The sequence below is a fragment of the Plecotus auritus genome (genome assembly GCF_963455305.1).
Source record: "Plecotus auritus genome assembly, chromosome: 2".
Lineage (NCBI taxonomy): Eukaryota > Metazoa > Chordata > Mammalia > Chiroptera > Vespertilionidae > Plecotus > Plecotus auritus.
Window position 1 is genome coordinate 180773698 of NC_137771.1, and position 26000 is coordinate 180799697.

Sequence of the window (26000 nt, forward strand, 5' to 3'; positions counted from 1 at the left end):
TTCTCACCTATTTCTTCCCTCCTGATATCTTTGTGAGTAGGGGTTATTTTCCATCTTGGTATATGTAATATCTAGCACAGGGTCTGGCATGTGGCATGTGCCTAAGAAATGTCTGTGGGACAAATGAAATGAATAGGGCTTGAACAAGATGTTATATAAACCCCTCTCCATACTAAAGTTTAGTTTAGCAAAAAAAAAAAAAAAATCAGGGTGGTCACTTGAATGTCTGAGATAAAGGATGAAAGGACAAAATCTTTGATTCCAGTATCTGAGGCACTAAGTGCTTCCTAGTACTTTCTTTTTATTAAGGTTTATGTAACTACACTTAACATGGAACATTTTCATTTGGCCTTTTGTAGATCTCCATAATATAAACCATGTGCAAACAGCTACACTGACTGAAGCAGGTAGTGCAATCAATTCTGGTCTCAACCAGCTATGCTGTCGATCTGAGAGTTCTATGGCAGACAGAACAAGCCATGTCTAGTACAAAACAAAAATTGAAATCAGAAAGGTAAAAGCCTCCAAATTAATTGTCATGACCAACAGCAAAAGAGCAAAAAGGAAGAGCACTCTATTATAGTATATAACATATTGATGAGGCATCAAAGGTACACCTGTGATAGTTTGAAGAATTTCTGTATGAATGATATATATTTATATTTTTCAATTACAGCACTGACATTTTCTTCTAAATATCGTTACTGTATTATCTGACACTTGTCAGAAAAGTAATTGATTCCTTCTTTGGAAGGTTTCCCTTACCCCACCTGATTTTATTTTAATATACTCATGCCATTCAATGAAATTATGGGGAGCAAAATGATGTAGGATCTAAATGTGATGGAGACAAGTGTATTCATTCACTATAAGTGGAAGATTTAGTTTTATCTAGTCTTTCCTATTTTTATTATTATTCCAAAAAACTCAGTATACAGATAACCATTCCCACCAGACAGGGATATTAATGGTATTAAACCTTAAAAAACCAGGTATGTCAGCAACTGATTCATCATTACCTTTAGTCCTCAAATTACAGTAAGAACAGTATGGAATCCACAGCAAAACCAACATTTACTGAACATGTGCACTATGCAAATAATTGTGTTTCAACAGTTAAGGGGAGGCACTGGCTTCTGTTTAGATTAGCTGGTGCCTGTGTCCTACCAATCATGAAGACATTCTGTATTTTACTACACAGTTCTTTGCCCTCATACATTTCACAAAGCAGGAAATCAGTGACAAAATGCCTCTTTCACAAAGATTAAGCTTACCAACAGATATATATGACTTGGTAGAATCAGGCAAAGATTGAACATTCAAATATCTCTACAGGTTTTGTCACCAGGTCACACTGAGAGGTGGCACTTTGGTAGACTTTTCTCCCTCTAGGACAAGGGAAGTTCAGGAGGGTGGTTACACCCAGACTGTCCTTTAGGGGAGAAAAAAGAGTCACTGGAATAAACAAAATAAAAAAGCAAATAGGAGATGGGAAAAACAAAGACAACTAAAGTATGTACTAAATTTGTGAGAAAGTTCAGGACTATAGAGAGATAGCAAAGGAGTAAGTCATAAGTGGAGCATCAACCTTGCCACCAAATATTGAAATATAAAAGGCCATTTGTCTGGGGGTTCACATATTGAAACATGATATCTTAGTGAAAAGGTTGTCTGAAGTCTATTTCTGGTGAAGTGGATAAAACTACTAGCTTAAATCCATCAGATGTTGTCACTGAACTACTTATGAAATCCCAGAACAAAGATGTTATCAGATGATTGGAACCTTAAGCCGTAAAGAGGCATCAAACTCTAAAGGACATTTCTCAAAAGCAATGATGTGGCCACCAAATCAGGGATTTCCTTGAGTTCATTTGTTTTGGCTATGAAACCAAATAAAACTTTAAATGTTATAGGTGCAAAAAATGTCATGTTGAGGTATAGCCTTATGCAACATCAGCTCTCTGGAATATCTTTCCTCTTCCCAGTATCACCAATCCTAATCCTAGCGTCGGTTAGGCCAGATCAAATGCCACTTCCTCATAAAGCTTTCCCAATCACTCAGCTGAATGTGAACCCTGAATCATCTGGATAGCTAGTAGACTGTACCTTTAACAACTTTTGCTACCCCAAACTTAATACCCTTGCTATAGACACTGTATGTGTCTAATCCCTCCAAATGTAGACTCTAAAATATGGTGTGCACCAAATAAATGTTTGGGAAAGAGAGAGGGAAGGAAGGGCAGAGAAAAAAAGTGGGGGATAACTCTTCCCTAATAAGTACCCAGAGTAGCAGAATAACTCAAATATAGATTGACAAATGAAGCTTCAGGGCTCTCCACTTGCTTTGGCCCCTTCTTAGGTCCTGGATGGGGCCCAGGCATGTGTTCACTGCTGTCTCTTGCCACTCTGACTGCTCTCTGTCACATAATCCTGAAGCAGTGTGGAAATGCTCATAGGGATTTGGGGTTTGGTTAGGGGAAGTTCAGTCAAAGATACATTTAGTTGAGTACAGAGGTATACTACATTTACAAGGTTTGTGATCACTATGGCATATGCATAAGCCATTACCAGTTATCATTGTGTGGGAATGATTATCTAGAAATGACCCTGGGCCCACCACCCTCCTAGCTCTGGGAATCAGAGGGATGGAGCCAGAAGTCCTATGACATGAATATGTCCCACAACACTCAGAATATGGATTTTGCTGATGGAGGAGAGAAGCAGGTGTGAAATGTATGAAGTCAGAAGCTAAGTCAGTTGAACAGTTTACCAATTACCAGATGTATAGAAATATACACACAAAAGGAGATGTTTTCTCTTAGCAGGAATGTGCTAAACTATGTACTAGAAGGAATTAAAAATGCACTATTGACTTGATTTTCTTTGTTTAAATATATTTTTATTATTTTTGATATATTTTAACATATAAGATTTCAGAGAGGAGGAGAGAGGGTGAGAGGGATAGAAACATCAATGATGAGAGAGAATCATTGATCGGCTGCCTCCTGCACACCCCCTACAGGGGATTGAGCCTGAAACCCAAGCATGTGCCCTTGACCGGAATTCAGGAATTGAACCTGGGACCCTTCAGTCCACAGACCTATGCCCTATCTATTGAGCCAAACTGTCAAGGGCTTGATTTCATTTTTAAAGCAAATTTCACAAAATAGAATTTACCAATAGCTCACATATTTTTGTAACAGCTTATAAATAAATGTGAATAATTTCCCCAAAATTGATAATCATCAAGTTTCACAGTTACCAATAAAATTTCGTTCAGATCAAATAAAATTTTCCATACTTTTAATAATAATCCATTTAAAATGTGTTTTGGCCCTGGCCAGGTATGCCCTTAGTTAAGGCATTATCCCAATATGCCAAGGTTGTAGGGTTCAATCTCCAGTCAGGGAACATACAAGAATCAACCAATGAATGAATAAATGAGTGGAACAACAAATTGATGTTTCTCTCCCTCAAGTCAATTTTAAAAAGTAAAATAAATGAGCTGTGTTTGCTTTTCTCATTTGAAATATTAATTTTCTTAGTTGTTATAGGATGAATTTTGTCATCTTCCAAGATTCATATGTTGAAGTACTAATTTCCAGTACCTCAGAAGGTGACCATATTTAAAGATAGGTCTTTCAAAGAGACAATTATGTTATAATGGAATCATTAGGTTGGGCATAATCCAATATGATTGATGTTCCTATAAGACAAGGAGAGAGAGATCAGGACACAGACACACACACACTGGGTAAGACCCAGTGATGACACAAACAGACGATGACCATCTAACAGCTAAAAACAGAGGCCTCAGAAGAAACCAACCCCCCGAAACATCTTCATCTAAGACTTCTAGCCTCCAGAAACATTAGAAAAAGAAATTTCTGTTGTTTAAGACATCCAGTCAGTGGTACTTTGTTATGGCAGCCCTAGAAAACTAATGGAATAATTTTCTGTTCATAATTTTTTATTTTATTATATTTATTAGTTTTTTTTAATTTTGTATTTTTTAAGAGTTCTCCTGAAAGGTTTCACATTGAAATATATCTATACACACACACACACACACACACACACACACACACACACAATATTCTCACTATTCACTGTTGGGTATATTAACTATAGTAGCTAAAGGCAATGCCATTTGGCAGAAACCATTATTTTTATACATATTTTATTTATAAACACTTTCCATCATGAACAGTCATTGGTGAATAGAATTGAATCATTTAACCAAAAGGTTTATTTGGGTTCTGAGGTTTGTGTAACCTTATCCCTGGCAGAGTCATCTACAGATTCTTCTCAAATGAAATACTGAAGAACACCTATAAATGACTAGATCATCCCAAATCTTTGATGCATCGCCCTGTTTAATTAATTATCTATTTTTAATTTAAATATTTAGCAACTGCAAGGGGCATTCTATGAACAGAAAAGCTAACAATTGCAATGTTTTTTAGTTCACTTGTTTCATTCTATGGATTTTACAGACAAGAGATACAGATTCCATGATGTATACAATGTGAAAAATTGAGAGAATGACTTGAGTTCTCTAAAACTCTGTCATCATCTGTAAAATAGAATCATTATTAATTATCTGTCCATCTCAATAATTTTTTGAGGAGCAAATAAGACAATAAATAAGAAAATGTATTGCATACTAGAAGAATCCACAGGCAGCAAAATCTCAGACATATGCCGAAGCAATTTCTTCATGGATATTGCTCCTAGGGCAATGGAAACTAAAGAGAAAATAAACAAATGGGGCTACATCAAAATAAAAAGCTTTTGCACAGCAAAAGAAACCAAAAACAAAACAACAAGAAAGCCCACTGCATGGGAGAACATATTTGCCAATGTTATCACCGATATTTGCCAATGTTATCATCAACAAATCAACAAATGACAAGGATGCGGAGAAAAAGGAACCCTTGGGCACTGCTGGTGGGAATGCAAACTGGTGCAGCCACTGTGAAGAACAGCATGGAGTTTCCTCAAAAAACTAAAAATGGAACTCTAATTTGACCCAGTGATCCCACCTCTAGGAATGTATCCCAAGAAACTAGAAACACCAGTCAGAAAGGATAGATGCACCCTTATGTTCATAGTGGCACAGTTCACCATAGCTAAGATTTGGAAACAGCCTAAGTGCCCATCAGCAGAGGAGTGGATTAGAAACAGTGGTACATCTACACAATGGAATACTACGCTGCAGTAAAAAAGAAGGAATTCTTACCATCTGTAACAGCATGGTTGGAAATGGAGAGCATTATGCTAAGTGAAATAAGCCAGTCAGAGAAAGATAAATATCACATGATCTCACTCATTTGTGGAATATAATGAACAACATAAACTGATGAACAAAATAGATCCAGAGACAGAGAAGCATCCATCAGACTGTCAAACCTCCGAGGGAAGGTAGGGGAGGGGAGGGGTAAAGGGGAGAGATCAACCAAAGGACTTGTATGCATGCATATAAGCCTAACCAATGGACACAGATGATGGGGTGGGGGTGGTGAGGGCATGAGTGGGGGTTGGGGGTGCAATGGAGGGATAAGGACACATATGTAATACCTTAATCAATAAAGAAATAAAAAAATAAAATGTATTGAATTAAAATGTTCACTGTTATTTTATAAAGGGCAATGATAAGACACTATCAATGTAGACAATGAATCATCCTCAACCTCCTAAATTCAGAAAATTATATTAAAGTACAACTTCTGCTGGGAAACCTTGGACAGTCATTCTCTAGGTCCTCATTTCCTGTGAGTGGACAAGATGGTTTCTTAGAAAACCAATGGTAACACATTTACTTCATCTCTGGCCGCCTAAAATTTATGAACTCCCCATCACAAATTTGTTGAGGTAATTATTAGGTTCCAGAAGACTGTTGGGAAAATTGTTTTAATTTCTAGGTCTTGTTTTTGACTTTATAAGAGGTTAACACTCAAAATAGAAAAGCAGACTTCTGTTTTTAATAGGGAAGGTTAACATTAAGTGTGGATAAAAAAATTGAAAAAGGATGATATAAAATGGAAACCAATAACATCTTCACCTGATAACCTCTTGGTAAAAAAGGGTGGGGGTCTTTTTAATTATGATCCATGTAGTTAAAAAAAAAAAACACACAAAAGAGAGAAAGAAAAAAAGCAGCAGCAGCACACATGTAATTGACTCCCTATTAATAGCCTTGTACTAGGACTCATAGAACTGCCACAGAAGGCTGAACAGTCCTGGGTTTTTCACGTGATGAAGTTCATACTTCCATGGCTCTCCAAATAGGGATTTCCAAATAAACTTGGCTTAAGCTCACTCATTAGGAATGCAACTCAATGTTCTACTCAAAGGTTTCAAGAATGACAGTTTTAGGCATTTATTAATTTATATAATCTTCTCACAGTACAGGCTCATTTGGAATCAATGGCAAATTTAATTGGAAATGGAACATTCACTTTCCCTGACTGTAAACTTTGGATATAAATGGGCTGGATTTTACAGCACATTTTAACATTATCTTTTCCCTTCCCCTTTTCCAACCAGATCTTCATAGACATTGCAAATTATACATACAATTATACAAAACAATGTTACTCCAGGCATTTAGCAGCAGTTCACATTTTGGGTGAAATTATATCACTCTTAGAAAAAAAAAAATCATTGTTGGTTTTGCTACAAGTCCTTCCTTCTCACTGGGAAACATTGGGCTGATACAGTACTTTGGCTCTGAGGAGGTCTTTAGCTTGCCCTGCATCTCTCAAAGCTCAGCAGTACTTTCCTCTCAGAGGTTCAGGTGATGACTAGACTCTATCTCTTTGACATTCTGTTTAGCTCCATTCCACAGCCCACTGACCACAACCAGCACCCTGCCAGTTGTTTCATTAGTGAATGGCAGGACAGAGTGATAGATAAAAAATGTAATCCATACAGCTTTAAAATACTTAACAGTCTCATCCATTACTTAGATCTTTAGTCCCCCTCCTTTAGCCTAAGCCCTTCAAAATATAGTCATAATCTCTCATGTAGGTGTGGCATTCTATAGTCAGAAAGCACCTCCACATTTGTCATCACACTCAACTCTACTTGGAGTTGGGAGCTCAAAGTCAGATTTGATTTGAATACTTTATTCTTTCTAGAAATGTAGACATTATCAAAAGAGATAACATGGTGTTAAAAAGAGGGCTGGAAAGCTAAGGTAGTGGAGGGTTGGTATGTGGGAATATAAAATTTAGGGAAATCATACAAAAAGTGAATGCTATACACTGGGGAACCTCAAGGCTTCACACTCTTTCTCACATAATTGTTATTTAGATAAAAAGTTATAAGAGGGAATGATTCTGTGCTCTGCACTTTCTCGTACCTTTATTAACACATCCTTTCTGAGGACTTACTATTTTCCAGACACTGTGCTTTATAGCAACTAACCAAACAGAGAAAAATCTCTACTTCCATGACACATTCTAGGGGGAGAGAAATGAAAAAAACATCATTGAAATACATGTGAGATGTGATAAATATTACAGGGGAAATGAAATAAAGCAGGACAAGTGTAAAAGAGCAGAGCACTGAGAGGCAGCGATGACCCGACAAGATGGAATGGGCCTTGGACCAGTAGCTGCGGTGAGAAATGATCAGATTTTAAATAGACTTCAAAGGTAAAAATGAAAGGACTGAAAGACTACAGATTCAGAAAGCCCCAGAGGGCTGGAGGGCAATGGGGAATGACTGTTAGTTGGGTATGGATGGGATTTCTTTCTGAGGCCATGAAATCCTGATGGTGGTTGTACACTCCATAAATGTACTGGGGAAAAAAAAAAGAATTGTACATTCTACATGGGTTAATTCCATTGTATGTGAATTATAGCTCAATAATGTTGCTACATATTTAAAATATCCAATAAGGTGTTATCATAAAGGGAAAAAAGTGCAGTGAGAAAAATTTCAGAGGAAAAATTTTGGAAGGGTTGGGTGAATGATCAAGCTTCTCCAATGAGTTATTAGAAATAAATCTTGTAATCCATACAGAAGACTGCATATGAGTTTACCAGGCTGGGAGAAACAGTATGCATGTACCCTTCTGTAAGAAGCAGGTTAATTTTGGGTTTTGATATTTAACCCAAATTCCTACTGACTGTTGTGAAAAACTCCAGCTCACAAATCAGGATCACCTGGAGAGGAAAAGGAAATATTCAAGCAATTTTAAGAAGAATCTGAGTTTTGCAAAGTCTTTCCCATATTTTAGGTAAAGGGTGGGTAAACTTTTTCTATAAAGGAGCATGCAGAGAATGTTTTAGGGTTTCAAAAACATACTGACTCTGTAGCAACTTCTTTACTTTATTGTTGTAGTGTGAAAGCAGCCACAGATTATACATAAGCAAGACAGCATGGTTGTGTTTCAATAAAATATCATTGAGGAAACCAGCCTGCCTTACTGAACTCTTCTCCAGGACCCTACTGGTCACTAGCAATTTTCCTGTCTCTGCAGGGAGGATCAGCTTTAGCTGTCCTAGACATTCTGCTTAACTAATACTTTGTGTCCTTCGGATGGGCTGGATTACAAATGAGGGTTCCTCTAATAAAAATTATGAATATCTTTATAGTAACTTTGGGCAAATTTAAAAAAAAATGATTGCATGTAGGCACCATGAAAATCAAGTAATACCTAACAGATCCATAAGAAATGCAACTATCACACTTGAACCCTTTACTCCTACAAGTACATAAAAAATACACAGGAAGGAGACCTATTATCTTGAACTTAGATTTAGGGTATAATTGTATAATTGTAATTCCTTGACTCTTGAACTCTTGATAAAATGTTGAATAAATCTTGGGTTTCAAATAATCTATATATATAAAAAGCCAGCAACTGGAATGCTGTAATGACCAGAACGACAGGTTGCTATGAAGCTCACTGCAGCCAGTAAACTGCCTGATCTGGGGGTAGGGCTGGCAGCCAACCTCCTGTGGCCCCTCCACTGATCGACCCCCCCACTCCAATATGAGGTGGGGCCAGCCGGCCAATCTCCTGCAGCCCCTCCCTCTGCCCAGCTCCCGAACAGCGCCCACCACCCCTATCAGCCCTCGGCTACTCCTCCCAGCCAACTCTGCCCCTTATGGCCCCCCACACCAATCAAGGGCAGGGCCAGCCAGCCCACCACTCACAGCCCCTCCTTATGGCCAGCTCTGACCCCAATTGCCCCCACCCAACCAGGGGTGGGGCCTGCTAGCCAACCTCCTGCAGTCTCTTCCTCCTGACAGGCCCGGCCCCGATCTGCCCCGATTGGGGCCAGGTGGCTGGGCCCCACCCATGCAGGAATTCATGCAATGGGCCTCTAGTATTAAACATAAGTGATGTCCCAGAAATTCAACTGTAATGTTTTATTCTTTAAACTAGATAACTATACAATGAGCTAAAACATGCAATGGAGGCAAGTGTCATGGAATGGAAAGAATAGTGAGCTGGCTGTCAAAAGAGCTAAGTTCTCATCCTCCTTTGGTGTCTCTTATTGGTAGGACCTTAAGCAAGTTGCCTCTGGACATGTTATAGAGTTGCCCAGATACATAAAAGCTTTGAGAATTTTGTAAGATGTGATAAAAATGTTACATATTATTCATATTTATTTAAAAATGTTATTTAGGAAGTAACCTTATGCAATCAAAACAAAACAAAAACTAAATTTTAATTGTATGTTCTGAAGAATATTCTCTGAATTTCGAGGATGAACTAGAACAAGCATCATATTATATGCTAAGAGTATATCTAAAAGTTGGGTTTTCCATATTCCAGAAAACCAAAGAACTAAAATAACAAGTAAATGTTTATTTCTGGGACAATGGCACTTTTGGAAAGCCAAGTATTTGACTTTCACTATGAGATACTTCCTAATACTCTATGTGTAAAATCTTTCTCCATTTTTATATTCACCACTAATCATGATACATCAATAATGACCAAGTTTCTTTGTCTGCTGGGAAAGAGAACATCTATAGTCTTTCCTCTGAAATAGGACAGTCTGAGTGTTTGCAGATGGCCAAGAAAGAAATGAGGTGCTTAAAGGGACATATGCATGAGTTGGGTGGTTGTTTTATTATAGAACTGAAATAAAACCAAAGCAAAACACTTGTAAATTGAAGTAAGTTCTCTCTGTAAACACAAAAAGTTACATTTTGCTAGAATCATTCCTTTAGTTTTCTAGGAAGGTTAGGGACCTGGGATATTTTTAAATATCTAAATCTATGTAAATGATTAGATGAGTAAAATGAATAAATAAATGAATAAATAAATAAATGTCCTAGTATATTAGGACATCCATCTTGAAAGTAACTCTTAAAATTATGAAAAGAAGAAATTACGATCTTAGATAAAATCAAATAGGCCCTAAGAACTAGTCCTTTCACAGGGGCGACTGTGAAACCGAACAAGGATCATAGAATGTTGGCCTTTTCTATTATCAAGATGCCTTGCTTAAGGCATAAGTTCCTTTTGGTAACAGTTATTATAACTTTTAAAGATCCTTTACTACTTCTGATCTCACTGGTCTTGAATAAATGTAGAGAGGAATTATGGTATAGGAAGAAGTGTTAATTTTCTAATCAAATCTACCACTTACTAACTATAATTCTTCAGGCCTTGGTTTTCTCATCTGTAAATTTGAGGGTTTATAACCTAATGATTGTGAAGGTACCTTCTAGTTTCACTCGGCTGGTCTAGAGAAGTGAAGAGTTAAGGTTTATTATTATTTTTCCCCAATGTACATCCTTTAAATTTGTGGGAACCAATCATAGAAAGTTGATGGATAGACTTATCCATAAATGCAACAAGCAACTAACTCAACAAGCTTTATCAGATGAAATGATTAGGTAGAAAAGTCTAATAATTAAAAAAAAACACTAGTAAAACTATTAAATTTAGTAAGTCATAAGATACAATGTCATTATTAAAAATTAATTGTATTTCCATATACTAATGGTAAACAATTGCAAAACTGAATTTAAAAATAGCATTTACAGTACATCCAAAATGTAAAATGCTTAGGGACCATTTAACAACATCTATTCAGAGCTACAATAAAATTTTGAGAGAAATTAATGAAGACATAAATAAAATGAGAGATATACCATGTTCATGGTCTGAAAGACTCAATATTGTTAAGATATCAGCTTTTTAAAAATTGATTTATACAATCGAAGTCTTAATCAAAATCATAGCAGGTTATTTTGTGGAAAGTAGCAAGCTGATGCTAAAATTTATATGTAGAATAATCAAAACACTTCAGAAAGAACAAAGATGGAAAATGGACACTGCCTGACATTTGGACATTTAAAACCTGGTATAAATGTCAGTGATCAAGATAATATGGCATTGGCTGAGGGACAAATAAATGAGGTAATAGAGAGTCCAGATAGATCCACACATATATGGTCAATTGATTTTTGTCAAAGGTGTTTAGGTAATTCAATGGGGAAAAAAAGAGCCTTTTCAATAAATTTTCATGCTGAAAGAACTAGATATCCCAATGGGAATAAGTGACCTTAAACTGAAGTGAACCATAACCCTAATTTGTAGTGTTATACAGTTAAAATAAAGCATAAAGTAAAATGTGTGTGACCATGAGGAGACAGAGCTAAAGAAACAAAAAGCACAAAATAGAGATGATAAAAGTGAAAAATTGAGCTTCATTAGATTAAACATGTCTGGTCTTCAGAAAACAACATTACGAAAATGGAAGTCAATTCACAGCCTAAGGAAGAAATATTGGCAATGAATATATCTAAGAACTCTTACTCAGAACATAGTATAATGTCCTCTCACAAGTCAATAAAAAAAATAATCCAAATTTAAAATGGGCTAAAAATTTGATGACACTTCATAAAAAAAGATATAAGAATGTCCAATAAGTGGATGAATAATGAGTGCTCCAGATCATTAGTCAGAAGAAGGATGTAACTATAAGCCACAGGGAGATAGATATATGCAGCATGAAAAAGCAAAATTAAGAAGAGTGACAATACCACGATTGGGTGCAAGTAGACATCTCACACACTGATGGTGACAATATAAACTGGTACATTTAGGAAAACAGTTTGACAGTTTCTTAGGATGTTAAATAGTTACTATACGACCCAGCAGTTCCACTTCTAGTTATTTATCCCAGAGAAATGCAAACTATGTATGTACAAAGACATGTACCTGAATGCTCATAGCAGCTTCATTCATAACTAAAAATGGAAAAATAAAAAATCACAAATCCCTCAAATCCAGAGAATAAACAAAAAGTAGTATATATCCATATAATGCAGCATTACTTAGCAATGAAAATGAATGAACCAATGACACATGCAATAACAGGTGAATCTCAAAAAAATTATCCTGAATAAAAGAAGGAGAATATATACCAGGGGTCCTCAAACTTTTTAAACAGGGGGCCAGTTCACTGTCCCTCAGACCGTTGGAGGGCCGGACTAGAGTTTTTTTTTTTTTAAAAAAAAAAAACTATGAACAAATTCCTATGTGCACTGCGGGCCCAGGAGGAGTCGGCTGCTAAGCAGGACAGGCAGTGGCACCCAGCGGGCCGCATGTGGCCCGCGGGCCGTAGTTTGAGGACGCCTATGTACTGTATGATTCCAAGTTTATAAAATTCCAGAAAGGAACAAAATGACCAATATTAGAAAACAGAATGATTGACTAGGGCTGAGGGTAAAGGATCCTGACTACAACACGGAACCATGGAGCACTGGGGATCATTGAAATGTTCTCTATCATGATTGTGGTAGTGATTTCACAGGCACATACAGTCAAAAGTTTCCTGCCTTATGCACTTAAAATGGACATGTTATTATATATAAATTAAAACTCAAAAAGTTGATTAAAATAGGAATTCACAAATTTCATGGATATTTGACAAGTCCAAAATATAAAAATGTCCCTGTGTACATACAACATACACATAAACACATGTATCCCAGAAGGAAAGTAAAATGTTAGAGCAACAGTGAACCTGAGACATCGTCTTGCTACTGTGGGTACTGAATTACTGATGTGACAATACTTGTGTTACTGAGGTTATCTTAACTGATTTGGTAAAATAGGTTTCAATTTTGGCATTTTGCTTACTTCTTATTTTAGAAGGACATGGGAAGTTTCTTCAAGCATCTTTATGTTGAATGCATTATGCACTGTGTTAGTTGTTCTGGGGGAACCAGGGTTGTTCAGATACCATCTCTATCCTATAAATCTACAAGTCTAATACATGCTGGGGCATAGGTTGGTGGAAGTCAGGTATACAATTGATTCTAGTATAATGAAAGGTGTGAAGACATGTACAAGATAGGGTAAAGTGCAACTTGCTTTTAGGAAGAGGAAAATGCTACACAAGGGAGATGGGAACTTTAGTTCGGTCTTACTGGATCACATTTGAATGTGCAAATATTTATTTATTTGGGGGAGTTCTGAGGAGGTATTCCACGAACAGCTCCTTGACAAAAATTAGAGATGAGAAACTAGGAATATAAATTCTTAGCTGGAAGCCCAGATACTTAAAAAAGTAAGATAAAACTGGAAATCCAGGGTGGGGTTTCAACTTATTCCACAAGTTGCTGGGGACTTCTGAAAATTTTTAAAAAGGCAATTAATGACCAAGGCAGAGCTGTGCTGTAGAAATATTAATCTGGTAACATTTGTAGAATAAATAGGTGTGGAGAGAGATCAGAGGTGGAGATACCCATTAAGAGGACATTTCAACAGTGCAGGTGAGAAATGAGAACTGAACTAGGACAGCCACTGAAGGATTTAGATAAGAAAATAGATTTGAGATATTGTGAAATGAGAAAGAACTTTGGAACAAATTGCACATGGATGATGAGGAAGAGGAAGCACAGCCCCGAGGCCTCAAGCCTGGGTGCCTGACAGGGATTTAATGGGTGCTTCCCCTCCAACTGTTGATCTCATGGCATTGCACGACAATACCACAGACCATTTAAATGTCTGCTTGTGACGTGGGCCATGGTGAGTGATGCCCGGATCCATGGTTTTCCAGGGGGGAAGCATGAGGATAACTTTCAGAAGACCTGGCTTAGAGTTGTGGCTCTCCCAAAAACTAGAAATATGATCTTAGTTCAGTGACTCTCATCACTGAGCTTTTGAACCCTCATCAGCACAAGAGAGACAGAAACATCTGTGCTTAATGCACAGGGATTTTGTGAGGTTCACAAAGCACTATGGAAACCGAGAAGCCCTGCATAAAAGTAATTACTAATATTACTGTCATCAGCTTCCTCAAGCATTATCATCTCCACACTAGTACAGGTACTGTCAATTGCCCCAAGGCATATATCCACATCCATCCTTCTCCTTGTCCTTACATCTCTTCCTTTTTCTTTCTCTAATCCCAAAATTGAGAGAGATTTAGCACAGAAATTAACATAAAGATAGTTCTCTTCAAAATACCACCAATTCTTTGCAATATACCATACACACACACACACACACACACACACACACACACACACACACACATCTCCTATATAATAAAAGCCTAATATACTAAGCGTCTGACCATTCAACAAGTCGCTATGACATGCATTGACCTCCATGGGGCAGACACTCTGACATGTAGATTAGCTTGCTGCTGGGGTCTGGCCGATTGAGACTGGGTGAGACAGGCTGGACACGCCCTGGAGCCTCCCCTTGGTCCCTCCCCAGCCCCGATCATGAACCGATGGGGTCCCTCAGCCTGGCCTGCACCTTCTTACAAACCAAGTCCCCTCAGGGGATGTCGGAGAGCTGGTTTCAGCCAGATTCCGTAGGCCAGGCTGAGGGATCCCACTGTTGCACAAATCCATGCACCAGGCCTCTAGTGTAAGTTCCACATATACACACAGAGTTAAACACTTTAATATTCCTTGAATATCTGAAATGCTACTATATCAACATTCTCATAGATTTTCTTAATCTTAACAAATTACAGGTTTTAGGGACTCTTCAACACTGACCCCGGGCATTTCATTACCTTGACGTTCATCTCTGACCTATGAAATATCCCCTGTTTCAACAAGTAAATGAAGAGCAGTGATCTGTTTTAAGTCTGAAAAAGCTAACAACAACTTTGTTAGGTTTACTGAAAGGTAGTTTATTGTTCTCCAAGGTCTCACCTTCCTGAAAGATTTTTCAAGGACATTTTAATAATAGATGATTTCAGAAGTTAACCTAATCCCCACATTAGAAAGGCCTCTAGATCTTTCTGGGGTGCACAGCATCAGTGCCTTTCACACAGTATGGGGCAAATTGCTGTCTTTTTACCTGACCATAGGCTGCCACAGATTAGGTTTAAGACAAGAAAGTGGGTGCCAGAGTTGCCCTGCCACTTTGGACCTAAGAGTGATGACTGGCCTCGGCTCCTGGCTCTGGGAATTTCATCTAACCCACCTTCTGAATATTGGAGAAAACACCCATCCCAGGAATGTGAAGATAATGCATAGAACAAGAATTCCATGGACCACACAAAACATGCAGATATTAGCTTTTATATTAGCTAGTAAAAGAGCAAAGAGAAAAGTTTCCTCTATGTCTTTAAGAGGATTGTCAGTGAGAAGGGAACATTTCTCCCTTATAAAGCCTTGCTTATAACAATATTTTTCAAGGAACTCAGCTCAGATAGTGCAGGAAACACATTATGGTTTACTGTGGTATGCAAATTCACTGCTCAACACACAGGAACACAAATCTAATCATGATCCCCCAAGTCTCACAGTTTCTGATTGTATCTCCTTCCTTTCTTCATTCTCTTTTTCATTTTTCTTTTTTCTTTTTTCTTTTCTTCTTGCCTTTTTCCTTACCTTCCTCTTCTTCTTCTTTTAAACTGCTCTATGATGTAGGAAAATTAAAGCAGCTCATCTCAAGTACAGGGGAGATTTATTTCTTTCATTAAAAAAGTTCCTTAATGAGTTAAAGGCCAAATTCCTCAGACTTGTCTCAACATAACAAAAGATCATTGTTGTAAGGCATGAAGGTAAGTTTTCCATCAGTGAGGAAAAATTGGAAAGAAAGGAAAGCCAGTGAAAAGTGGACAGTCCTCACTTAGCAATTATTCAGTCTTTGGAAATTTCCAAGCCCTCTGCAATCATTAATTAATTAATTAGAGAAGATGATGTTCCACATTACCCAGGATAGAAGTGTGACATAAAGAGGTCTAGAGGCTTTCCTCAACCTGAAAGAGGAATGTCACAGGAGGAACTGGGATTAGACGTGAGAGCTCATTTTTCCAGCCAGTAGTCATACCACTAAGCTAAGCAGAGTCAATACTAGGACAATAAGGTCCTCTGTGCACAGGTGCCATTGAATAGGAGCAGTGTTCTGCTCAAAGACTAACTGTGAAAGAGCCCATCCCCTCTGTCACTAGTGCCCCCATAACACAGAATATATCTATAGCCTCATCAGCCTCCTTCGTCTATCCCCAAACATAGACAGATGGCTAAATATCAACCTCTAACCACTCTCCTTAATAATCGCAGAGAAAAGTACATGATTTGATTTCACATTTTTAAAATGCATAATGTAATGTTCAAACACATGACACTGTTGAAAAACAAATATTTAAACAAAAATATTAAATGACATGGGATTCACTGATATCCAGAAACCATAATAATAGATCATCCTGAATAATTACAAAAAGAAGGAAAAGAAAATTTCATGCTTTCTGGTGAGTGGTTAATGAAAGTTCATTTCATCACCCTGAGTAGATTGACCAAGTCCAAATGCTAGTGATGTGGCTGGACCCAGCATCTTAGATCCAGGCTTCCACTGGGTGTTGATTCTTTTCCTGCACCACTGAATTGGTTCCAATGTTGAATGAAGAAGGGCTTTCCAGAGTGCCCAGTGACATAATAGGAAAACAGGAAACTCAAAGACTAGCTTACCACTTCTCACAAGATTATTCCCTCCAGCTAGACATATGTTTGCTCTGTCTCAAGTCTGCTTCCCCCAGGTGAGGGTGATAGGATCCTAAAACAACTTTGGGCCTATCACTTTCCATTAGGACCATCACTCAGCCATCTGAAGTCAGGTTGCTTTGGATGGAGCAAAACTGCATTTATGCTATTTGAGCTTAAACGTTAGTGTCAATGATCCCAACCTAAACTTTTACTCTTCCATAGGGGAATTTATTGCAGTTGAACTAATGTGAGATCAAGTTGAATAATGCAATTGTTTTCTGGCCTGCTTGCTCTGGGGACCAGGAAGGACTAATGTCAATACACTGTAATGTTAACAAAGGGCAAGGCTATCCAGGTTGACTATTTTGGACAAACTTTATTTAAAAACCAAACACACAAACAAACTTACTGACATTTATTTTCATACAAGGATTTTAGAAAAAAAAAAAAGTTTTCCAAGAGCAATGTTTCCAAAACACTTAACATTTAAACTAGGAAACTTTAAGTTGGAAAATGATCATGCCGAGACCACTTTTATGTAAAGATTATTCATATAAAGGATGCACTTTCGGAGAAGGGTTCTTTTCCTAAGGAGCCTAAAATTCATTTTCGAGCACCATTAGAAGAGCACATACTTTCATTTGAAAATAGTGGTTTAGTAAACACACTCGTGGGAGAACAAGAACCTGACACTTTTGTTATAATGTTGAAAATGTGAATGAATATGTCTGTAAACTGACAATGTCAAAAGTGTTAAGGATTAAAAATATATAGATAGTCCTTCTACCTAAGTCGCCCCAAATTACCATTCAGCTTCTAACTATTTCTGATTTCTCACAGATGTAAATGAAAGGAAAAGAGGCCGCTGTTCCAACTCGATAGCTAAAAGCTAGCTTGGTTTAACCATCTCACTTCTTCCAAGTAATTCTCGGTTCCTCTAGTCATGGTAAAAGGACATATCATCATGCTAGTTCAGGTAATCATGGAAAATCAAAATTGTAGGTGAGTAGGTATGTGTAATATCATATCTTACCTATTCAAAAGGACTTAATATGTTTACTTAAAAGACATACATGCTAGCAAGTAAATAAAACAATGAAAAAAATAACTGTCATAAAGAATTGTTTAATTGCCTAATAGAGTTAAAGGCTAGAGAGTAAGATTCTTCTTGCAGGATCTGTAATGTGGATAGACAAGGGATGATAAACAAGTGCCATTATACTGCAGCAACCTCTTCCCAAAGGAAATTAGACAAGGTGTCTGCATTACCTTAGATCCCCTTGGCCTCACCTGTCTCCTAGGCTGTTGACCACTTGTTGTGTCTTAGCAGCCACTTTGGTACCAACTTTGCTTGAGTTCTGACCACGGTCTCATAAATCCAACCTGACAGCAGCTCACCTCATGTTTACCCTGCATACTTCTCACCTCCAGACCTGTTGATGTCCTATCCCTGCAATGCATGGGGTGCTACAGATTTGTTTGGTGCCCAAGTAAATGATGACTAAGTGTGAGGAAGTTTCTGACTCACAGAGAAGCTTGGTTCAAGAGGAGACAAGAGCTGGTAGATAAATTATTTCCCTTTTTTGCCACCATAAAAAGATTACCCTGAGTTGTTAGAGTTCATATGATCTTTTGGAAGATGATTTTTCAAGATTGAAAAAGTAGATGCAATAGGTACTAAACAAGAGCAATATTGGTAACATAAACCCATATCCCCACTAGGATCTCCTTCTTTTCCTACTTCACTCATGCTTCCCTGGGATTGTAGTTTCTAATGAAATTAAAAGAGCACATACATTTTTGCCTTAGGCTCTGCTTTCTGGGGAAGGCTGGCTAAGATAGGCAGCCCTTTATTTCTGTCACTATGCCAATGAGTATCTTACCTTTGGCTGCAGTGGTGGTGCACAGGGGGCTGGAACAGGATCTGTGATATAAGTCTTCTTGGGACCAGCAACTGGATACATGCCAGTAGGGTGCTGGTTTCCTGTCCCAGAGGGAGTGTATCCTTGTTCCCGTTTCCAGGTATTGGGGTGACCTTGTTGACCATAGGCAGGATCAGAGTCATTTTTGCCCCCATACACAGGCCCTACTGGGCTATAGGCTTCATAATAGCGCCCTTGGTTAGGGCCATACCCATACCCAGACTCAGGTTGAAGGCCTGGGGGTGGATTATATGTATAATCCATGCCTCCCCGTGTTGGAGGAGGTGGACCTTGACCAGAAACAGGAACTGGTTGAATGTTATAGCCCTGGTGCCCTGACCCTGGGCCATAAAATTGTCCTGGTGAAGGGGCAGCCATGTAATGCGAGCTGGGCTGGGCTGACTTCACCTGCACGTTGAAGGTAGGCCTTGAAGGGGTGGATGCTGTAGTGTAGGAGGCTGGGACTGGCTGTGGCTGGGGTTTTAGTGTCCCTATTGGAGCCACAGGGATGGGCCCAGCCTGAGGTGCAGGCTGTGGTTTCAATGTAGACTTTTTGGTTGCTGTTAGAGGGGGTTGGTTTGGTATGACCATTCTCTTGTGTCCCGTGACAGGGGTGGAGACTGGAGGAGAGGCTGTTGTACTGGCAGAGCCCTGAAAAGGGAGAGAAAGAAAAAACAAACAAACAAACAAAAAAAAAACAACAATAGACATTATTGCCAATGGAAAATTTAAAAAAATATATTAAAAACTTCCAATTATTATTTTTGTATTAACTCCACAAAATACAAATACAGAATGGCTCTTGGCTTCTAAGAGTTCAGAGACTAACACAAAATCAGCTGCAATTTTGTGAACTACCAATGGAAAATCCGTAAAGGAAATCAAGGAAACAATTCCATTTACAATAACATCAAGATAAAAATACTTAGGAATAAACTTAACCAAAGAAGTAAAAGATGTAATTTTATATTGAAAAGCACAAAATGTTGCTTAAATAAATTAAAGAAGACACAAATAAATAGAAAGACACCTGAGTTCATGGGTTGGAAGACTTCAATATAGTTAAAATGTTAATACTTCCCAGGGTGGTCTACAGATTTATTGCTACAAATACTTTTCAAAATCCCAAGGGTGCCTTTTTTGCAAAAAATAAAAAAGTCCATCCTAAAATTCATATGGAATCACAAGAAACTCTGAATAGCCAAACATTCTTGACAAATGAAAACAAAATTGAAGATTTCAAACAGCCCAATCTCAAAACTTATTATACAATTATAATAATCAAAATAGTGTGGTAGTAGCATAAAGACAGATATATAAACCAATGAAATAGAATAGAGAATCCAGAAATAAACTTTTGAATGCATGTTAAATTTATTTTTTTACAAAAGTGCCAAGACCATAAAATGGGAGGAAAACAGTCCCTTCAATAAATAGTGTGGGGACAATTGGCTATCCACATGCAAAAGAATGAAACTGGATTATTACTTTACACCATATACAAAAATTAATCTAAAATTTTAGCACTAAACATAACAGTGTAAAGTAAAATATTCTTAAAAGAAAACATGGAGGGGTAGCTTCATTACATTAGATTTGGCAATGTTTTTGTTTTTATTAAATATGTATAACACCAAAAACACTAACAACAAAAGAAAATATATTGAACACCATGATCTTAATCAAATTACCCCAAAACTTAGTCACCATAGTGCTAAAGGAAGGTAGTAGAGAAAGAAAGCTGGAGGACTGGGCAATGAAAACCAAAGTAAATAAATAAATAAATAAATAAATAAATAAATAAATAAATGCAAAGAAGATGTTGAGAGCAAAAAACACTCTGGCACAACCAAGGAGATGCTAAATTTTAGATCAAAGAGTAATTTACCAAAGACAACTGAAACACAGCCTTGTCCTCTTATATCTTCCCTATGTCTGTTGAATTCATTCCTTCAACTCAGAAATACTTACTATACAGCTGAATATTACTCAGACATAAAAAAGACTGAAAGCTTACCATTTGCAACAACATGGATGGACCTAGAGGGTATCATGCTAAGTGAAAGAAGTCAGTCAGAAAAAGACAAATATCATATGATTCCAATTATAGTTGGAATCTAAAGAACAAAATAAATAAATAAAACAGAAATGGATGCATAGATACAGAGAACAAATTGATAGATGGCAGATGGGAGGGGGTTTGGGGTACCAGGTAAAAAAGGTGAAGGGATTAAGAAGTACAAATTTGTAGTTATAAAATAGTCATGGGGATGTAAAGTACAGCATAGAGAATCCTATCTAATAAAGAGGGACTATGCTAATTGACCCTCATGCTGTTGCAAAGATGGTGGTGCCCACAGCCAATAAAGAGAGGGTATGCTAATTGACTGCCTTGCCCTCAAGGATGGCGGCGCCCACAGCCAATAAGGAGAGAATACGCTAATTGATTGCCTTGCCCTCAAAGATGATGGTGACCATAGCCAATAAGGAGAGAATATGCTAATTGACTGCCCCACCAACCCTCAAAGATGGTGGTGCCCACAGCCAATAAGAAGGGAATATGCTAATTGATTGCCATGCCCTCAAAGATGGCAGCACCCACAGCCAATGAGGAGAGAATATGCTAATTGACTGTCCCACCCTCAAAGATGACAGTGCCCACAGCCACAAGATGGTGGCGCCCAGTCTGCCCAGCTCTGTCAGCGCATCTGCCTCTGGAGTCCCCCAGTCCCCTCAGCCCCCCAGACACCCAGGGCTGGCCCAAGGTGCAGGCAAGCCACTGATGGTGGCTGCCCAGTCACCCAGGGCTGGCCCGAGGCACAGGTAACAAGGGCCAGCCGAGGCTTGCACTGCCGGCAGTGGCAGCAGCAGAGGTATGATGAGGGTGTCGCCTTCCCCTGATCGCTGGGTCGCCTCCCACCCCTGAGGGCTTCCAGACTGTGAGAGGGGGCAGGCTGGGCTGAGGGACCCCCTTCCAGTGCATCAATTTTCATGCACCGGGCCTCTAGTATAGTCAATAACATTGTAGCAATTATATATGGTGCCAGGTGGGTAACAAGACTTATGGGGTGAGTCACTTCGTTAAGTTATGTGAATGTTTAACCGCAATGCTGTATACTTGAAACTAATATAATATTCAATGTCAACTGTAATTGAAAAAATAAAATATAACCTTATGTTGTTATCACAAAATTAAAAACAAAAAGAAATACTTACTGAATGTCCTAATGACACAAAGATGAAATTACCTTCCTTCTGAACCATGGGAGGCTAAAATTATGATGGGAGATAAGTCAAGGATAGGGAAAGCTTGGAGATCCAAACATTTGTCCTCAGGCATTAGTCTACTAGGAATCTGCAAATATGCAAATGATGCAATGTTTTAATTTTGCTCTGAGATACTAAGATTAGATTTGTTGATATAACAAATAAGTGAACACACTCTAATCTTGTTGTTTATTAATTTCCATGCAAATTCTAATATGTTGAGGAAGAGAAGATGCAAGACTTAATATTACTCTATTGTCATTTACTCACACCAAACAGCAAGAGATAATAGACATACGGAAAAGATGCTGCTAACTGCTTCCTCATCATACACACTCCCCTACTTCATTACTCAAGAATTTCAATTTTTTTCAGGGCAGCAATATGCCCACTTAATATATTGCCCAATACTGATTTGTCCATAGGTAGAAGCTGTCATGTGACATGGTTCTGGCCAATGAGATGTGCACTAAACATTTTTGAGCAAACTAGAGCTCTCCTGATATAAGCATCATCCCTTCCTACTTTTCTCTTTTCCCCCTTCTTGCCTGGAACGTGGATATGGGGCTGTAAATGGTGCAACTATCTTGCTCCCACCATCATATATATAAGTCTATTGATTCAAATATTTAGTGTTTGGGGAAGAGCTTTTTGAAGATCTAGGTTGATTCAGAGATAAAGATTAAAACATCCCCACGGCCATTTGGTTAACATTTCACTTCCAGTGGTTGTCAACTAGAGAGAAAACTAACTACTGGCCAGGGAAACTTTAGAAATGAGTCGGTACACTTTTTTTTTATCACAGTGAATAGGGCATGCTATTATCATTAGATGGTTGGAGGACAAAACACATCATTGTCAAACCCAAGAAAACAATAGTGCCCCTGTTAACATTGATAGACTCTTGGGACACATATCTTCTGGCAAGTTGACTGTGAGGTTCCCAGTTGCCCAGAAGGGTCACTGGTCCTCTCTAGAAATTACCCTCTACAACAATCTCTCTTTTCTGGTCCAAATAACTGCTCTCTGCCCTGGTCCCCTTGAGCCTAGAGGAGATGACAACTCTGACTCTGCTAACCCCAGATCATCAGTCTGTCCCTATTACTTCTCTGTGCTTCTATTTATAGGATGCCTTTATAAATTAACTCCCAGAGAGAAGCTAGCTTCAATGTGCCATTATTTTTGATAGGATCCTGACTGTTACAGCTTTCTTTCCCACATATTTGTCACAGTTGCTGTTTCCTAGGGATTTTGCAAATCTAGATTTAGTTCTGTTAAGTTACAGGAGGCTGTTGAATAGAGTTATATGTTTCCCCCTTTTCAATATTAATCTTTGAAGGGGAAGACTTGCAATTCACATTTGTAATTTAAGCAACCTGAATATTCTTGTCTTGGTAGAATGAACTTTACCTTCTCCATAAAGCTGGTTGCAATAGTGAGCAATGGAAAGAGATGCAGTTTTCTCATTAAAAAACTTATTTAAATGTATATCCAGAATAAACTCTAAAATCAATACTCAGTTAAGAGGGTCAGTATTTTCTAGTCAACTATGTTAGTCTTTAAAAAATGTCAGCATAAAAGACTTGAATGAAAGGGAAGGAATCAAGTTTTTCTTTGATGACTCAAGATCAGCAGAAACTCTGAGTTCCTGTTTGGAACACTTAAAAAACCCAACTATAAATGGAGATGGTGACTGAGCAACAGGGCTAGTGACAGGCACTCTCTGCTGCAGCTGTAAGAAGTCAGCCCCCAAAACAGATGCCCCAGAAGTGACAGATTTTGAAAATGAAAATCAATCACCTTCATAAAGTCAACAACAACAAAGAAAGGATTTGTGTAGAACTGAAACTTTAGAAGCAACATTTTCACAAATATATTTTCTTGGTGAACACATATACACTCAGTTACACTGGAACCTGTGTGTGTGTGTGTGTGTGTGTGCACACGCATACACACACTATTCAAACATTCCTAAGATCTTTGAAGGAAGGAATCAGGGCACAATTTCAGGATCCAGTCCTTTCTTCTAGGAAATATCCCATCAGGAAAATTTTCTTCTGGGCATAAAAAGGTTTCTCACAACTTTATTATGAATTCTGCTGTGTATGGCATGTTTATGAGTATTTTCTATATCATAACTATGTGTGTGAAAATAGCACATTTAGCTATATTTTTTCCTTTTCAATTTTATATTCTTTACCTCAATGGAGGTGGAAGGGGTAAAAAAGAGGAATCATTTTAAAGCATATTTATTTATGTTCTGCATGGTTAAAGAAAGCAGTGGCAACACTTTCTGGGCCCACATAGTCAATTAAATGCATAGTGAGTTTTTTCTACTTGTTGGATTACTTGGCACTTCCAAGTATGTATTTTTGGCATCTCACTTCTTTTTTGTTTTTGCAGGAATCCTTAAAATCTTTATCATGATTTAACATTTTCATTTTTAAAATCAAGTACATTTAAATATTAAACTCATATAAATACATGTCTGTGTGTATGTTTTTTTTTTTTTCTGAGACTTGAATCTATGTAGCAGTAGTTTAATGTGGTTATTTTTCCATTAATTAGTTTTAAACATTTTCAACATGTAAAGGTCTGTGAAGCTACTGGGAGGAGAAGAGTATCCCAGGATCGATAGTGCGTGTCTCCCTGTCCCTCAGAAGTTTATGGAGTGGTAGAAGGGCTCATACGTAATCAGTAATTGTTGAACTTGCCTTCATTACAAGGCGGAATTGTTGTTGCCATAAGACAAGAACAGACAAGGGGCTATGTGAGCACCTCTTGTGCTTACTTCTTAAGAGCATGTCCTCAACTTCTTTTAAGCCCAAGTCAGGATAACATCTTACATTCATCCATCTCCCTTACCCCTGCCCACCCATCAGCTGAACTCACTTGTACAAACACACACACACACACACACACACACACACACACACACACACCCCTAATCTAATCTAATACAATCTAACCTAACCTAATCTATATGTAACCCCTGATTATTTCTCACTTTATTCTAGTTTTGCTTCTCTCCACTAAATATGGTCTTCATTACCATTATCCTGAGCTATTTATTACCAAGATCCAACCTTACTTCTTTCTTATCTCTCCTCCTTAATACTGCCACAATGATCTAACATGAACATCTAATTGTGGCTGGCTGATGATCCAAATTTGGCAATGACTCTGCCTTGTGTTGAACTCTTTGCTTTTTGATTTTCCACATACTTTATAAAGATTTTACAATCAAGCCCTTGCCTCACTCTCCAGCCACATCCACTTTTTCACAGCACGCGCTCCAGCAATATTAACCTCACATAGAGAGTGGAATAGACCATGCATGTATGTCTGTACTCATATCTGTAAGCCGAAACCTCCTTCTATAGCCTGGGATCCATTCTATACAACCCCTCCATGGTAGCCCCATGCTGCTCAAACACAGCCATCTTCCAACTGACAGTTGCCTGCATATTCTCCAAGTCTCAGATCGAATAGTCCTTCTTTTGTCATGTCTTTCTTGACTCCCATGGAAGGATGTTGAAGTTCTTTCTATGGTTCTTCACTTATACTCCCAATAGACTTTTTCCATACCTCCAGTAAAATAATCAAGTGGTGTTTTAATAATTGACTTTCATGTTTTACAACATGGGAACAAGTCAAAAGGTAAGTGATAAAAAATCAAATTATTGTGGTCTTAAACAGAGATATTTATGTTTTGTAATAGAAAATCCAGGGATAGATAGTCAAGAACTACTATGTTTGCTTAACAGTGACAGCAGGATTCAGGCTCTTTCTGCTAAAAGTATTTTTCTAAACTTTCTGTAAAATTGTTACTGATGACATTAGGCAACATTCTGCCCAGTGGACACTGAA

The 26000-nt window shown here is 38.0% G+C and overlaps 1 protein-coding gene across 10 annotated transcripts in view; it reads right to left on the reverse strand.

Moving 5' to 3' along the window:
- LPP (LIM domain containing preferred translocation partner in lipoma) overlaps window positions 1-26000 on the reverse strand; it is a 740460-nt gene that overhangs the window by 256422 nt on the left and 458038 nt on the right. For 9 of the 10 annotated variants that reach the window (XM_080655359.1, XM_080655353.1, XM_080655356.1 and 6 more), the window contains one exon: window positions 18825-19514. The exons of the other annotated variant lie outside the window; for it this stretch is intronic. In XM_080655359.1, coding sequence (XP_080511485.1) covers window positions 18825-19454 — 630 coding nt within the window. In that variant the 5' untranslated portion in view covers window positions 19455-19514. The remainder of the gene's footprint in view (window positions 1-18824; window positions 19515-26000) is intronic. 10 annotated transcript variants of the gene reach the window in all.